We start from the raw sequence: 16,883 nt of genomic DNA, 5'->3' as shown, positions 1-16,883 counted from the left end.
GGATGTGCTGGCCATGAATTCCCACCGCCCTCACTGGCCTGGAGCGGCGAACTGTGGCCAGTGGGAGCCACGATCGGCCGAACCTGCCGACACAGCAGGTAAACAAACTGACCAGGCCCACCAGGGTGCTTATTCTGGCGGGCTGTGTGCCAAAGTTTGCCGACGCCTGTTCTAGAACTTAGTTTAAAGAGTAGAAACCTAAAGTCGGCAGTCAGTTTTGTATAACTTACCACTTTAAGTACAGTAAATGAGCCTCATCAGTATTGTGGTGCTGGACGCTTACATAAACACCTAATTTCCTGTAAGGTGTACATAATGAACCCTTCAGTTACTTTTCCATTTGATGTGAAACCTTAAGCTGCAGTACTGGTTTGGGTCTTTTGTTTTTTGTTTGTTTTTGGGGGGGGGGGGCATTTTGTGGGCTGGGGGAGGTTGGCTTTAATAACTGCATTTGGCACACTTTTCTTAAACATCCTCATTTTTAAGCACACGAGAATCTTGAACACTTAACTAGTATCCTCGAGTTCATGGGGAAACATTCCCAGGAAATCTCAGACCAGTGTTAGTAATGCTTGGAATGAGGGTGTATTTGTTAAGCCAGGTTATGAACTATTTTAACTCCAGACTATCAAATTAGTCATAGTTTATTTACCTTTATCAGGGTGTTCATGATAGCAATTGTAGATACTTATACTTGTAAATATACGGATACTGGTAATTAATAGAGATGGTTTTCTTTCCTAGGATGTGTGAGAGTACCAGAAGAGCTGAAGTTTCCCAATGCTTGTTGTGTAGGAATTGCATCACAAACAAGTCTTGGTATTTTTAATCCAACTGAAAGATGGTTGCAGGTCAGCATTGGAATTGTCAGTATTTCAATTAATGGAGAAAAGGTAAGCTCTTTCTGTATAGCTTTTAATGTACAGTATAATGTTTCAAGTGCTAGGGACAATGACTATAGAGTCCTATGAATTCTTAAATTCTTTCTGAACTCGTTCCCTCCTGCAGTTTTAATGATATTAAAAACTTAAACTCCATTCCTGCTATTATGACATAAAGTCCAGTGGGAAAAAGTTTTCTAGTTGGCTCCTTCCAGACTAGTTGGTGCTGATTCTCCCCTCCCCTCCCCCCAGCATTGTAGCATGTAGCCTCTACTACAGTAGTAGCTTTTTATCAGCTATGAACTCCTGATCTCAGCTTAAATCCCTGTATGGTAGGTGGTGCAAACATCTACTACCAAGCTGGCTTATACTTAGTATTGCTTTAACATTTGAAACCAGAGCTGGTAAAAACTATTTATGTTGAGTTTTATGTAGCAGCTTACTCTTCTTGTGTACTCTGTTCTGGAACAGCCTTAAGTTTTGTTACAGTGTAAGCTGTAGTTCTTCATTTTGTAAAACTAGTTCTTCATATACAATGTCTATAGGAATAGTGGAAGACCAACACAAATATATTCATGTTGCAGGAAGCTTAAGATGTAAAACATTCCTTATTCTACTTGTTCTATACAGTCTTATGTATATTACAATAAGCTACAGGACTTGAGCAGGCCAGTGATCTTGATGCTGTACAAACTGGGAGAGGGATTTTCCCAAAAACTGAAAATATAAAATTCAAACGATGCAACAGTTGGATGAGACAGACACATGGAGAAAGGGGCAGGAGAAGGTAACATTAAAACCATTAAGCAAAAACATGATCAACAAGTATCAGCTGACCACCTACCGAGCCTTTGTTAGATACCTTTGTGGGCATAATCTTAGAGGTAAGTCTTAAGGGTGGAATACGTTGCATTTTTTTACTTTTGCAGAAACTAATAAGGCTTATTTTTTTTAGATGGATCCTCTGAAATGTCAGTGTCTAGTGTTCAAGAACAAAACCATCATAGGACCTCATTCTTCAGAAGAGCTGAAAATACTTTTCTTACCTTGTCATCCTGGAATCTTCCAGTGTGTCTTCAGTATTTCATCTTGGCCGGTTTCTGCAGATGCTGAGACAATAGTCCAGGCAGAAGCTTTGGCAACTAGGGTAGTTTTGACAGCAGTTGCTGAAAATCCTAATCTCGAGGTAAGCAGTTTGTTATATTGAACCAATATATTCTTATGTATTTGCTTTTTCTAAATACTTAAAAACTATTTGGAGAGCTCGAGATTACTGTATTTCGAAAGGAGATGAGAATAGTTTATGTAAATGCAAATGCACCAGAAGTATAAACTTTAACACAAGATACTTTGCAAAATTTATTTGCAGAAGGGCCTCTATATGGGGCATTGGAGACTTCTGCTTCATGAGTAATCGACATTTTGCCTATGGTAAGGTATAGTGCATAGCTTCTCATTTCATTCAGTCTTAATAGTTGGGTGGCTAAAATATGTGGAATAAGTAAGTTTTTTCTTCTTTGAGTAATTGTCCACAAGGATCCTCCTTCTGGTGCACATACTCCATGTTTGTGAGATTGGATATGTTTTGGCCAACTGTGTCTGTGTGTGAGCCATTCCTGTGCTGTAGATGCTCATATGTTCTTCCCTAACCTGGGCACTTGGCCCTTCATCAAGCTGGTGGGTGGTTTCTACTAACTCGTGAAGAAAACTCTTGATCTAATTATTCATTCCTGTCAATGCTGGTTAAAACAAGGAGGCAAGCCTCGTTATGAAAACAGAAAAACCTATTCTAGAGTCTCAATTGTGGCAAATTCTTGCTGTCTCGGGAGCTGATCAGTCTGTCCTTGGTCTACCCTGTCATTGAAGAGTTCCTGTTGGAGCCTTTGTGAATTTGAGAGAACAAATAAGTTCCTTGAGCCAGTTAAACCTGTCACAAAATGCGTGACATGTCTGGTTCTGTGATTCCCGTCATAATGCCACGGGCATGCTTTCAGATACAGCTGCTCCAGCTTTGTTTACTTGCCTGTTGGTCATGCTGTTCTAAGCTCTCTTGCCTGTCTCTGGAGTTACTAATTCTCTTTTTCTCACCTGTCACTTTCAGGGTAAGTTTGTCACCAGGAATAGTCTTTGGTTGCCACCATCACTCAGATTGGAGAGTAGTCATGACTAATTTGTTGCTTGGGGGACAATTGCATTGAAACCACCAAGTGGCATAAGTATGCTGATCAGGAGAATGTTCTGCTGCTGACTAGGAGTCAATTATTAGTATACAACTTGCATCTTAAACTAGGAAGAAGCCGAACACTGTCATCACTGTGTCATATATTAATCAGGAACCAAAGAGCAGGAGATAGTGACAGAGGCTTATTTAGTACTTTGTAAGCAAAGAGATGTTATGTTTCGCTGAGCCAGCTTTTCTGCCAAGGTTTTGAAATCCAGGATACAAGCAGATGAGCTGTGGCTAGTACCGTCTGGAAAAATGTAAGAGACAACTTCAGCACTCTTCGGTCTTTCTGCAGTGGGGAACTTTGAAGTGGATAAAAGCTTTCAAGTAAAATGTAGAGGATGGAGTGAGAGTGAGAGCCAAGCTGCAGACTTCGCTGGCCCCTGAAAAACCTCTGATTCTCTCCTTGACTTTGACTTCCTTTGTTTGCCTTCAAAGAAAGTCTGAATAGAATCATCCTGTGATAGCCCTAAATACCCACAAAGGCCTTGGTTTCCTGGAAATACTAAATCTCTACCAATACAAACTTTTCCTTTCCTGTCTTCCCATTCTCTTCGGCTATACCTTTTTATGTCATCAACAGATAGCAATCACTTAAGCAAAAAGATAATTCTTCAGTGAGCATATGTGGAAAAAGGTTGAGCAGGTTTTTACTGTGCTCATAGATAGGAAATCTAAATCTGCATATTGGATTCTTGGTAACTTTCAGAATCTGGTGAATAGATTAAAATACCACATTTAAGATTCTTGTTTTACAGGATTGTATGGATAAAGGCTGAGGGTCCAAGTGGCAATGCAAAGGACCTGAAGCAGAGCTTTATGTTCTGAGTCCTCATACAGAAGTGACTTATCTTGCAAAGTGTATACTCTGGTCTCCTTTGGTCTATGCAGTCTAGTCATCTAGTTCTTAAATCATCCTGTCATGTTCTCTTTGAACTCTTGAAAGATTCTCTAATATCTGCTTCATTCATGTCTATTTGCTTAACCAGGGTGGAGAGTTTCAAACACTCTGCCTATTTCATCAAGGTGGGGATATGTTTAATCACTATTTCATTTCCAAGGTAGTATTTTTCAAAATATTCACAAATGTGAGCATTGTCAGTCTCATTCATAAGAGAGCTTTTCTTTATCCTGTCTGCACTTGCTGATTGGAAGACTTCTTACCATGATCTGAACTGCACAGGATGACTCTAAGGAATTCTGTTGAAATAGCAATTATTTCTTATGTATCTCTTCAGCCTCTCAAAGATTGATAGCATCTCTTTATTGAAATAAAGGTTTTAAGATCACTAATGGGTAGCTGTTCAAAATTTAGGTGTACATTAAGTTAATAAAAATCAAAATTTGCTCTGCTGGGAGTACCTCAGTGCAGCATATAATTTTGGTTCGGTTCTTGATATTACCAACATGTGAACATAATAAATATCCTTTTGTTCCTATTTAAAAATCTTTTTAGCAGCTTATGAACAAACATTCTTAGGGTAGTTCTCAGAAGGTTCAATTTTTGTTTTTTCCCTAAAACTGTCGTCCTGAGATCTCAACTGTAAATTAAATGAGTCTTGAAGAAAGGATAATACAGAGTTTTTCATTAATTAAGCTGATTTCATAAAGTGTTTATATCAGACAAAACACACTTCTAAAATGAAACATCAGGTTTGTGTTCTCTCTGAGCTTTGAAATATGGATTTTTGTGAATTCTGCATTTTTACTGAACTACTTCCACAATGCTGCAGTTAAATTCCTATGTCCTGATACCCAGCCTGTTCCACTACTGCTGGCCTTGTGTGCTTGCTTTACCCTGCCTACCCCATAGAAATAGATTCAGGCTCAAAGTGTGGGAGACAGTCAGTGGGATGGTGCTGCTTGTTGGTGTCAAAGCCAACTTCTCACTTCTTCCACTTCTAACAGCAAGGGAACTGCACTGTATTGCTGGGTGCAGGGAAGGAGAGAGGCAATATGTGGAAGAACATGGTTCTTCCCTCACATTTATAAAGGCTGTATCTATGTCTAATGTCAGGTGGAAACAGGAAAGACAGATGGTCTAGATTTTGGTGACCTATCATCTGGCAGTTGGAAGGCTCTTCCACTAAAACTAATCAACAGGACCCATGCTTCCGTGCCCATCAGACTTATTATCAAAGCAGTAAGTACATTAAGTTATGTATGTATGTATGTATGTATTTATTTAAAGGTGGAATCAGAGGACTGTAAGGGACCTTGAGAGGTCATCTAGTCCAGTCCCCTGCACTCATGACAAGACTAAATATTATCTAGACCATCCCTGCCATATGTTTTTTAACCTGCTATTAAAAATCTCCAGTGATGGAATAAACTTTTCTGTAATACTAATTCTAGTAATCAGTGTTGATAGGGGTGAACTTGTCATGAAAGAAGCATATTTTATATGTATCTGTTACGGCTGCTTTGTTGTATTGCTAGGATCTGTTTCCACAGAAGGATAATTTTGAATTATCAATTCTGTGGCATCTTCAAAGGCTATACCCATACCTAGAGAAGTATCCTCAAAACTTCCATGTCTATATATTACTTTTGAAAATGTGGATCTTAATATTTTATTTTTAAAAAGCCATTTCATTATGACAGAATGCTGTAGCGTGGCGTTGCTTCACATTTTCCAAGGAACCAGTTAATACTTCTATTGAATGTGCACCTCAGACTGATGCAGTCTCTCAGCTAGCAGCCCCATCAGTTGTGAACCATGTGATACACGCAAGTTATGATGGACAAGTAAGTAGCTCATAACAATATTAGTTTTTGAAATTGCTCCTTTAAAATTATTCTAGTTACAGATAACTGAATCCACACTAACTGTATGAAGGGTAGTGATGTGATAAATATTGTTTTCTTGTTTTGAGTTCATTTTGGTTTTCTGGTTGTGGGAGTGATCAGGCAATAGTTTAACTGTAAGAGTGTTTTTGGGTGGTGGAGAGTGTAGGTAACTTATCTTCATAATTTAAAATATTAACTAAAAATCAAACTACTGGGATTTTCCAAGAAAGTAGATTCATGATTATTCAAAGCTTTTACTTTACTGTTTAATTCCCTCTTACACTCTGGATAACTTCTCTGTATATTAGCTCACTTAAACTAAGAAACTATTTTTTGTACCTATAAAAGGAGCGTTCATAGTAAAACGTTCTTGGGTTGTTTTGTCTTAGAAACACTGCTTTTCCAGATTTGAGTCTAGACATCTAATTCTTCAATATAATGTATGTCTTGGTCACACTGTCTATTGGACAGTTTAAAAGTTGAAGTTTTCAGTAGATGTCTGTAAAGTATCAAATATATTCCCTTTTTCAGGATCCTGAAGTCTTAGTAGTGTGGGTCTTGTTCCGCGCACCAAAGAAACAAATCTCTCTTTCAGGTATAGTAGTTTGACTTCCATTTTAACTACTTTTGTGTGTTACAAGTTTGCTTTAGGACTTAAAGCGTAAGTCCCTAATGTAGATGAAACATTTCAGTAACTTTTTTGCTCCGGTGCCCTGATCTGTGTACGTCCATCCTGGCATTGACAGATCCGTTTTAATACTTGAGATTAAATAATATCCAAAATAAAAGTACAGTTATAAGTAATTAAGGTCTCTATTACCATACTAACCACTTCAAAATAAAATATTGAGCTTCAAGTTGGTTATAGTTCAGGCATCAAATTTTAAGAATTTTGCAGGTAAAAAATGCTTGACTCTTTTTTGTTGAATTTAAAATCCTTCTAGATATCTTGGGTCCAGCAGATGAGTTCTTAGCAAGAGTTGATGTAGAGGTTGACAGTCCAGGGCCTACTAGTGTGATAAAAAGTATTCCCCTCAGAGCAAGAGCTGGAACAGCTAGGATACATGCTCCAAAGGACTTACAGGTATTCTACCGAAAAAAATTATAAATTAAGTGTACTTTAGCTTCTTTGCTGATGGCAGTTCTGCATTCTTTGTTGTAAAATACAACCACTTCTTTTTTTTTTTTTTTTTTTTTTTTTTTTTTTTTTAAGGCTATGTGTCTGTCTGCTAGTGTGGGTTCTTCAGCCAAGCAGCAGCTGCCTTTAAAGAATGCTGGAAATATTGAAGTCTATTTAAAAATTAAGGTAGGGAGACATCTTAATTTTCTAAATAGTAGTCTTAAAATCATTGGTTTTGTGCTCCCACATTGCACTGAAATTGGAGCTGACCTCTGGAAGCCCCACAAACCTTGCAGTCTGGTTTTTCCCTCTGGCTTTCTGGCGGGGACTGTAGCTGGCACAGGTGTCCTCCATATTATTTTTTTTTAAGTAAAGTTTCCTGATGCTTTGTTAGAAGAGAAGCCTTGAAGATTAAATCAGTCACTAGGGTTGGAAGTTTATTATAGTGGTTTTTGTTCCCTGAAAGTCATAGGCTATTCAGTCACTTTTATAATTGCGTATGCTTGGTTTGTGAGTATGTCAGTATTAAATAGCTAATTTTGTGAGTTTGCAGCTGTAGGTAGTACCACTTGTCACAGAGGCTCTGCGTGTCCAGTGCAAGGTTGATACACTGCATCACACAGTTGTCAGGACTATGTGCTGGGCCAGGTGGCCACAATCAGGGACTTTGGCCCTCTGGTTGGAGCGGAGCAAATGAACAGTCTGTAGCTCTTAGCCTCCTGACTGGGGCTGACAATAACAGTCTGGGGTTTTGGCCCTCGGGCAAGGCAGAGCAAACCAACAACTTATATCAGTGATCCCTGACGGTAATGCATAGTGGCAAGTGCAGGATGGAGATAAAGGCAGGGCAACCTGGTCCCACCCTACTCCACTGGATTCCAACCCAGGGCCCTAAGAAGCCAATGATCAACTTATTAAGGGTCAAGTGGCTGCTTCCAATGTATTCCGTGCATCACTTCCAACCCTTGAGTCTCCTGCAGGCTTGTTCTCCATAGGCCGTGGCTTGGCATCTCTGTTTGCCTCGGTTAATGGGGGATCTCCCTTAGTGTAGTCACGGATACCCTCCTTTGCAGTCAGGAGATCTGACGGTACTTCAGAAGGAGTCAGCAGCGCATGTCCATCCTTCTCCTCAGCCAGCTCAGACTGGAGCAAACTGCTTCCTTTTGTCCGCTCCCTCCAGCAGAAGCATGTGCAGCAATGTTGAGGTTCATGGCCGCCTGGGCCCACCTTGAGTGACGAACCCCTACTTGCCCAGTCCGGGGTTGATACACCCCATCACACCACTCGGACTGTGCTTCAAGTTTCTTCCTCAGTTAGTTTCTGCAAGTGAGTCTGTTTTTTTTTTGCTCAGCATCCAGTATTGTGTCTCAGTGTAGAAGGTGGGTTATCTACAGTAGTTGCATGAAAGTGTGGAGTAAATGTGGGACTGAGGAAAGGTTTCCTTCATTCTAATTCATACTCAGATAGTCACTTCCTTATGGCTTTAATCAAATCACTTAGGTTTTCTCTATCTCAAGTACAAGGGATAATAGCTTTATTGAAGAGTTATTTGGATGACTAGTTAATGTGCAGTGGATATCTCACTGGAGATGAGAGAGCTTGGGGGGAAACCATAAGAGCAGAACAAAAGTGGAATCAGGAAAGGAACAACAGTAATACTAGAGCAAGCTTAGAGTTGGATCACCTAGTATGGTACGTATATGAAAGAATAAGGGAATGGGGATGTTGATCTAAAAGATAGAATGCAGCTGCTGAGGAGAGTGGCACAGAATCTGGGGATCCAGGCGGAGGAGGTGGTCGAGACATCAGACTCCATGGTGGACATTCTCACCCCTTCTGGTCCCTCCCGTATTGCCTTGCCATTTATCAAAACAAGTCAAGGTACTACCAAGACGCTGTGGCAAACCCTTGCTTCTTTACCACCAATAGCAAAGAGGAACAAACAGAAATACTTCTTTCCCTCTAAGTGGTTCGAGCACCTTTTCTCACCTCCCCCACTAGACAGTGGCTAATGAATGGGAGCACCAAGGCTATCAGAGACCCTCACTGAAAAACTGTGAGGCCAAAAAGCTGGACCTCTTTGGAAGAAAAATCTGTTTCACGTGGGGACTCCAGCTCTGAATTTCTAATCAGCAGGCTGTCCTCAGTAGATACAGCTTCAACTCCTGCAGAGCGATGGCAAAATTTATGGAGCTGTTGCCATAAGACTCCAGGGCAGAGTTCTCCCTTCTTGGTAGAGGAGGATAAGCTCATTGCCTGGACTTTGCTGCAGGCAGCCCTCCACATGGCAGATTCATCCACTCACACTGTGGCCTCTGGGGTAGCTATGAGAAGGAACTCCTGGCTACAGGTCTCAGGTCTACCATTTGAGATCCAACAAACCATCCAAGACCTCCATTTTGAGGGCTTGACCCTCTTCTCAGAAAAAAAAAACGGACTTGCAGCTTCATAGCCTCAAGGATTCGAGGGCCACCCTCAAATCCCTTGGCCTGCACGCTCCCGCTACTCAACAAAGGCATTTCAAGCCACAGCCACTGCCTTGTATCAGAGGGGTAGCTGTGTTAGTCTGGATCTGTAAAAGAAGCAGAGTCCTGTGGCACCTTATAGACTAAGAGACGTTTTGGAGCATGAGCTTTTGTGGGTGAATACCTACTTCGTCGGATGCATTACCATCTTCAAAACAGGCAGGACTTTTCTTGGAGAGAGAATGGACATAACAGGAAAAGACCTCACACTTCCTCAGCCCAGGGCTCTGGACAGGTGAGACAATCCTCTGGCCAGGAGCAGAAATTTTGAAGGTGTGCCTGCGGACGATGCACCAGTCTGAACCGCAGATCCATCCCACCTTAACTTTTCATGCCGACTGTCCCATTTCCACCTGACATGGGCCCATATTACATCCGATTGCTGGGTACTTCGCACGGTAGAAAGGGAATACTCCCTCCAGTTCTCGCTCTCTTACAACCCCTTCCCCATCCCTCTTCAGGGACCCTTCTCATGAGCAACAGCTTGCGCAGGAGATGCACTTGATCGTAACACTGGAGACAGTGGAAAAGGCTCCCCAGGAGCTGAAGGGCAAAGGTTTCTATTCACGGTATTTCCTAATACCGAAAGTCAAAGGCAGCCTCAGGCCCATCCTAGACCAGTGAAATCTCAACAAGTTCATGAAGGAACTGAAGTTCCGCATGGTCTCTTTGGCCTCTATTATCCCTTTCTTGGATCTGGGGGACTGGTATTCTGACCTTGATTTGAAGGATGCTTGCTTTCATATTTTGATATCGCCATCCCATGGAAGGTACCTCAGGTTCATGGTGAACCACAATTATCAGTTCATTGTCCTCTTGTTTGGCTTGTCAGCAGCTCCTCAACTGTTTACCAAGTGCATGGAAGTTGTGGCTGTGTTCCTACGCAAGCACCAGGAGCAGGTGTTCCCGTACCTCGACAACTGACTAATCAAGGCCTGCTACAGGGTGCAAGTGGAGACACAAGTGAGCATCATAGGGCTACTTTTGATAATCTGGGCCTTCTACTGAATGTACAGAAGTCAACTGAATGTACGGAAGTCCTCCATTCAGCAGATAGTTTATAGGGGTGGTATTGGACTCTAAACAGGTGAGGGTGTACCTCCGGAGTCGCGTTTCCAGTCCCTGTGCAACATACGAAGTCTCAGTCAGTTCCCTACTACCACAGCAAGGAATTACCTAAAGCTTCTGGGACACTCAACTGCTTGTTCCTATGTAATACAACATGCCAGACTGAGACTCCGACCTCTATAGGTATGGCTGCTTTTGGTGTATCAGCTGATTCAGGACTATCTAGACAAGATCATCACTCTTCCTTGTCCGGTTCTTGACTCCGTCCTATGGTAGCTCGACCCACAGATGGTGTGTGCAGGTGTTCCTTTTGCCAGCCCACAGCCGTCCCTCTCACTGGTGATGGACACGTCAGCATTGGAATGGGGTGCACACCTGGGAGAACTCAGGGCGTCTGGTCCCAAGTGGAGATCTCACTTCACATCGACATCAGAGAGCTGAGAAGTGTCTGTCTGGCATGCCAAACATTCCAAGTTCATTTGGAAGGGAAATGTATTGTCTGTCATGACGATACACAACAGTGATGTTTTATATAAACAGATGGGGGTGCTCCTCTCCCCTGTGCATGCTCCTCTCCCCTGTGCCAGGAAAACCCTTAGACCATGGGATTTTTGCATAGCTCACTCAATACACCTGGAGGTGTCGTACCTCTCCGGAGTACAGAACAAGTTGGTGGACTATCTCAGCAGGTCTTTTCATGGCCACGAGTGGTCCCTATGCCCAGATATCGCAAATACCATCTTCCAACAGTGGGATTTTCTCCAATAGACCTGTTCACCACGCATCACAGCAGGAAGTGCCTGAAGTTCTGCTCCTTCCTGAATCACAGACCAGATTCCATCACAGACGCATTCCTCCTTCTCTGGAAGGGACACCTCTTGTACGCATTTTCTCCCATACCGCTTGTTCACAAGATGCTCCTCAAGATTTGAAGTGACGAGTCTTCTGTGTTATTGATAGCTCCAGCCTGGCCTCTCCAGCACTGGTACGCATCCCTTCTGCAAATGTCCGTGGAAACCTCAATCATCTTACCACTGCTTCCAGATCTGATAACTCAAGATTATGGCCACTTCCAGCATACGAACCTCTAATTGCTTCACCTCACGGCATGGAAGCTGCATGATTTGAACCCAATGGAGCTTGCCTGTTCAGGACCAGTCAGAAAAATCCTCCTTGGCAGTAGGAAACATTCCTCTAGGGCTACCTACCTGGCCAAATGGAAGAGATTCACGATTTGGTCTTGACAATACCTCTTATCTGCAACACTTATGTCCATACCAGTCATATTGGACCACCTTCTTCACCTCAAACAGCAAGGGCTTTCCGTGTCGTCAATAAAGGTTCACTTGGCCGCCATTTTTGCCTTCCATCCAGGTGTGCTGGGCTGATCGGTCTTTGCCAACCACATGGTCAGTCGTTTCCTAAAAGGCCTCGATAGACTGAACCCTTACGTTATACAGCCGGTCTCGCCCTGGGACCTTTAATCTGGTCCTTTCCAGACTAATGAGGCACACTTTCGAATTGCTGCAACATATTCTTTGCTGTACCTCTCGTATAAGATGACGTTTCTGGTAGCAATCACATTGGCCAGGAGGGTGTCTGAGCTCAAGGCCCTAATGTCCAAGCCTCCTTACACGGTGTTCTGTAAGGACAAAGTTCAGCTCAGACTGCATCCGGCTTTTCTCCCTAATGTTGTCTCCGAGTTTCATGTTAACCAGGATATCTTTCTCCTAGTTTTCTACCTTTAAGCCACATTCAAGCAGCAGAGAGCAAAAACTTCACTCATTGGACATTTGCTGGGTGTTAGCATTCTATATCGAGCAAACAAAACCGTTCTGGAAGTCCATTCAACTGTTTATCATGGTAACAGACAGAAGGAAAGGGCATCCAGTCTCCTTCCAAAGGATTTAGTCATGGATCGTGTCTGGATCTAGTGAAGGTACTGTCCCCTATGCTGACAGCGTATTCCACCAGGGCACAGGCATCTTCATCGGCATTCCTTGCTTATGTTCTGATGCAAGAGATCTGCAGAGCTGTGTCTTGGTTGTCTATAGATACTTTTATCTCATTATGCTATTACCCAGCAGGCTAGAGGCAGTGCAGCCTTTGGTAGGGCGGTGCTTCAGTCTGCGAACCTTTGAGCTCTGACCCTGCCTCCAAAATTTGGGCTTGGTAATCACCTAATTGGGAGTTGACATGAGCAATCACTCAAGGAAGAAAAATGGTTACATACCTTTTGTAACTGTTATTCTTCAAGATGTGTTGCTCATGTCCATTCCAATACCCACCTGCCTACCTCTGTTGGAGCAATCCAGCAAGAAGGAACTAAAGTGGCAGTGGGTCAATAGGGCCCTATATTCAGCGCCATGAAGGCACAGTTCCAGAGAGCGTCCAGACCAAGATGATGGTACTGCTAGGGGGAAAACCTTCTGGTTGCACGCATACCTAATTGGAATGGACATGAGCAATACATCTCAAAGAGCAACAATTACGGTAGGTAACCATTTTTGTCTCCTCCAGGCATGTTTTAAATAGAGGGTAAAAGCCAGTGACCATCAAGATTCAACCAGGTAAGGAGAATAAACATATAACCTCTCCTCCAAACAAGACAGAATTTGCAGTCTCATTCATTGCTTCAAGTAAGACATTAGGGAAGAACAGGGAACTGTGCATAATTGGGTGATTTGGCAAGTCATGAAATTCTGAGCCAAGCATACTCTCTCTGCTCCAAGGTATTGGTGGTATTGGCATACCTGCTTAAGGAGAGGGCTTTTTCCTACAGATAGGAAGATGTAAGCCACTTTCAAAAGGGATGTTGAAACTTTGTCAATGCCTTGCAGATACTCCTTAGAAATTACATGTTTTTCCAAGGCCACAGAATCTTGAGAGAAGGATTTGTTGTGACTTATTTGCTGTCCAGCTTCAGCCTCCTCAGAATATTGACCAACTTAAGTCATGATTGAAAAAAGTGTCTTTGATCATTGTTTATCAAATCTGTGAGGCTGTTGGTGAAAGCTATGGTAGCAGATTTAGTGGCTAGTTTTAAATCAAATCCTTGACAGAGCATAATGAAAACAAATCTGTCTGAGAAAGTTGTAGGCAAAGCTTATTAGTGGGGAAATTACATAGATAGTAGTTGAAAATATGGACAAGACAAAGTATTTGCTTGCTACTCCCAAGAAGCGTAAAAATTAAAAGTCCTCATACAGGAGAGCGGAAGATTAATACTCATAGCAATAGGTATGTGAGAGATGAGATGTAAGCATGGAACTCCCGAGGGAAACACATCATGAAATGAATCCTAACTTTCCAGTAAATGTATACAGTCAGTCTAACCGCAGTCAAGCTTGCCTCCACCCAGAAATATATCTAGCCTACAATTTATAGACAGACTGTACCAGACTCAGCAAGTTAGGTACAGGAGAGTGTAGTGAGATTATTCTGGAGTTTCAGGCTCATCCACATCTGATCTTAATTTCCCCTCCAAATCTGAGGCATTCAGAGAAGCATCAAACTATTGTGAAATAAGTTACACGCCACCTGCAATGAGGGAAATACAGACTGCCCTTCAATGTGAAAGATACTAAGGATTGTTTCACTAGCATTACCAAAAACCTCAGTTGGAATTTGGCCCCATATACTGAAAAAGCACCAGAAAGAGACAGTCTGTGATTTACTACCAGAAGTTACTTCAGTTTGTCTTTGGAAGTAGCTACTAGCAATACAAAATGCTGTTCTTCAGCCTGTCAGCTTCCCTCTTTTCCCTCAGCGTTGATAAAGGTATTGGTAATAGACAGGCTGAAGAGTACAGAGCATTCTAAATGCTCCTTCCTATCTTACATTCTTATCAAGCATCATTAGAAATGTTAGATGGAGTGACTTGAAAAACCTTCTCTGTGCTTTAGGAACAAGGGATTATGGTGAATTTTTTAAAAGATACAGAGCAAATCATACTTAGCAGATAAAACAGAGGGAGGGTCAATCTTCCTGAAACAGAGAAATTAAAGATCTGGACACTAATCTCCAGGATGTCTGTCCTCCATCCAGTCCTGACTATAACTTCTGCAAGATTATTCCGTGGATAGATATTTCTTGAAGGCTCAGATCTGCCCTGTAAAAGATGCTGAAGAAAGAGAGGGCAACTTCCATTATCTAGTCAGTTGTTTTGTTGAAGCATGAAGCGAACATTGTAGTAGATCTTCCCTTCACAGATTGGATTAAAAAAAATGCTGACGGTAAATGTTTAGTTTTCTGGATAGGAAATGCAGTTGGTGCACCATAAGTTACAAGGAATGTGATCAGGGTCAGAGATTTCAGCGCACTGCAGTCTGAGATGAGAGCAGTCGGACTGGCTTTTCTGGTCTTTCAGGATCACCTGAGAGGATTATGATTCTGGTCCAACTGGGAAAACCAATTGGCAAGAAGCTCAAGCCTAAATATCAGAGAAATTCATTCTCTCCTAGCTTCTCTCAGGGTAATCCATATTAAAGTGCCACTGAAAATGAGAGCAGACTAGTTGAGCTTTCAGACACTTTAGAATGGTCCCAGGAGTTTATTCTGGCTGGTATCCCAGGAACTAAGCTATCCTACGTGAGCCTGTCTGCGATGAATCAATGTTCACCTTTCCCCCCCTACCAATGTTTCCATATTGCTTGCTACGTTCCAATCCTGTCTGAGTGGGCAAAAGTCTGGATCCGTAAAGTAAAACTTACCTGGTCTCCTTTTGTGGAGTTACTTCTTCCCAGTTGACTCCACCCAAAATGTTGTCTAGATTCTTCTACATGTCTTCATTGTCAGTGTAAGTCATTAGCATAGTTGAATAAGAAGTATCTGTTTAGGAAGTTTATATTTAGTTTGCTAAAGTAGGGTTTCTGCAGAATGTTGGAACTATTTACTTGGTGCAGGATTGTTGGCTGTTTGGGAATTTCCCATGTATGTGTCTAGGCTGCCTCTGATGTATGTACTGAAAGAGAGGCATAATACATCGAAGCAGACTGGAGGAGAGTACTCCTACAAAAGTATATGTGTTTTTGTGTCTTCAGACATCAGGTCAAGATGACTGCATTTCTGTTGAACCTGAGGATCTTTTCCTTATGCCTGGAGAAGAACAAGAAGTGACAGTCCTATTTTCTCCAAAAGATTTAAAAACCAGTAGTGAAAGGTAAGGTATAACTGACCATCAAGCAGATTATTTAAAACAGAGATTCTCAATCTGTGGGTTGTGAACAGATGTTAAAGGGTCCTACATAATTTCATATAATTCAGAGTAAGGGCTTTTTGTCAGGATGTGCTAGCCACCCAAGTATCTTGTATTTGTTTCAATTTTTTTTTAATTTAGTTCTTTGGCATTCAGGGATTGATGCTAAGCATCTTAAATATGTCTACTAGACTGGGAGCAGAGGGTGGGGGAGAAATAGTGTGATCCTCTCTTCCCTTGGTTTTATTTCCTGAAGGCAGAGATCTTTGCTCTCGAGTTAGTCCTCCAGTTCCTTTGGGAAGTCTGATTCATGGTAATTTTTCTGCAAGTGTCCACTGCATATTCTCACTGTTGGGTATGTCAACTGGTGCAGTGTGGATGGTGGAACCTTCTGGTGGCAGTGCTTGTTAGAGCGTTCATGCACCCCTTCCACTCTTTCCTGTCAGCTGTGTAGCATGTTTTGAGGACATGGCCAAAGAAGGGGGCATGGCACCGGTTGCCTCCTTGGTGACTTCCAGTCGCCACAGCAAAAGAAAATGTACCCCTCCAAATCATGAGGATTGGTAGCTAAAAGTAGTGCCTTCTATTTTTGTAGATTAGTTTTAGGATGTTAGTTTAGCTAAGCAAGACAGACAGTTACATATTTACCTGGTATAATATCATGGCAGATTGAATTGAAAAAGCCTGGATTTTAAGGTGTACATCATGCTCAGTGGTCTTCTTAGCATCTAATGCTCATGTCCAGTGCCTGAAATCTTAGGAGAAAAACATTCTTCTTCACATTATGCTATTTGCAGCATATTTCCTTCTCGGGCCCGTAAAGAGACAGAAAATACTTCATTTGCTTTTGTTGTAAGAGGCTTTGTCAGCCAAACCTCTGGGGCTGTATATAGCTATACTACAAAGATATGAGGGAAAGGATAGGACATTTAAATCAGCTGATAGTGTTTCCAGATCCCAGGAGGCTTAGTGAAGGTTCCAGCCTTGGCACCAAACTCCAGTTCCAAGTCAACTGAGCTTGCAGGAGCCAAATATGTTCAGATATTCAGAAAGGCAGATTTCAGCAGACTCAGAGAAA

At 42.0% G+C, this 16,883-nt stretch overlaps 1 protein-coding gene across 9 annotated transcripts in view; it reads left to right on the top strand.

Moving 5' to 3' along the window:
* Positions 1–16,883, top strand: part of CEP192 (centrosomal protein 192) — a 191,550-nt gene that overhangs the window by 87,306 nt on the left and 87,361 nt on the right. For all 9 annotated transcript variants that reach the window (XM_030552694.1, XM_030552698.1, XM_030552696.1 and 6 more), the window contains 8 exons: positions 745–893; positions 1,837–2,067; positions 5,123–5,248; positions 5,710–5,853; positions 6,427–6,490; positions 6,840–6,979; positions 7,109–7,201; positions 15,651–15,769. In XM_030552694.1, the coding sequence (XP_030408554.1) occupies positions 745–893; positions 1,837–2,067; positions 5,123–5,248; positions 5,710–5,853; positions 6,427–6,490; positions 6,840–6,979; positions 7,109–7,201; positions 15,651–15,769 (1,066 nt within the window). The remainder of the gene's footprint in view (positions 1–744; positions 894–1,836; positions 2,068–5,122; positions 5,249–5,709; positions 5,854–6,426; positions 6,491–6,839; positions 6,980–7,108; positions 7,202–15,650; positions 15,770–16,883) is intronic.

The sequence above is a fragment of the Gopherus evgoodei genome, chromosome 2, assembly GCF_007399415.2.
Source record: "Gopherus evgoodei ecotype Sinaloan lineage chromosome 2, rGopEvg1_v1.p, whole genome shotgun sequence".
Taxonomy (NCBI): domain Eukaryota; kingdom Metazoa; phylum Chordata; order Testudines; family Testudinidae; genus Gopherus; species Gopherus evgoodei.
Note: the sequence above shows the minus strand (reverse complement) of the source record. Positions and strands in the feature narration are given on the sequence as shown.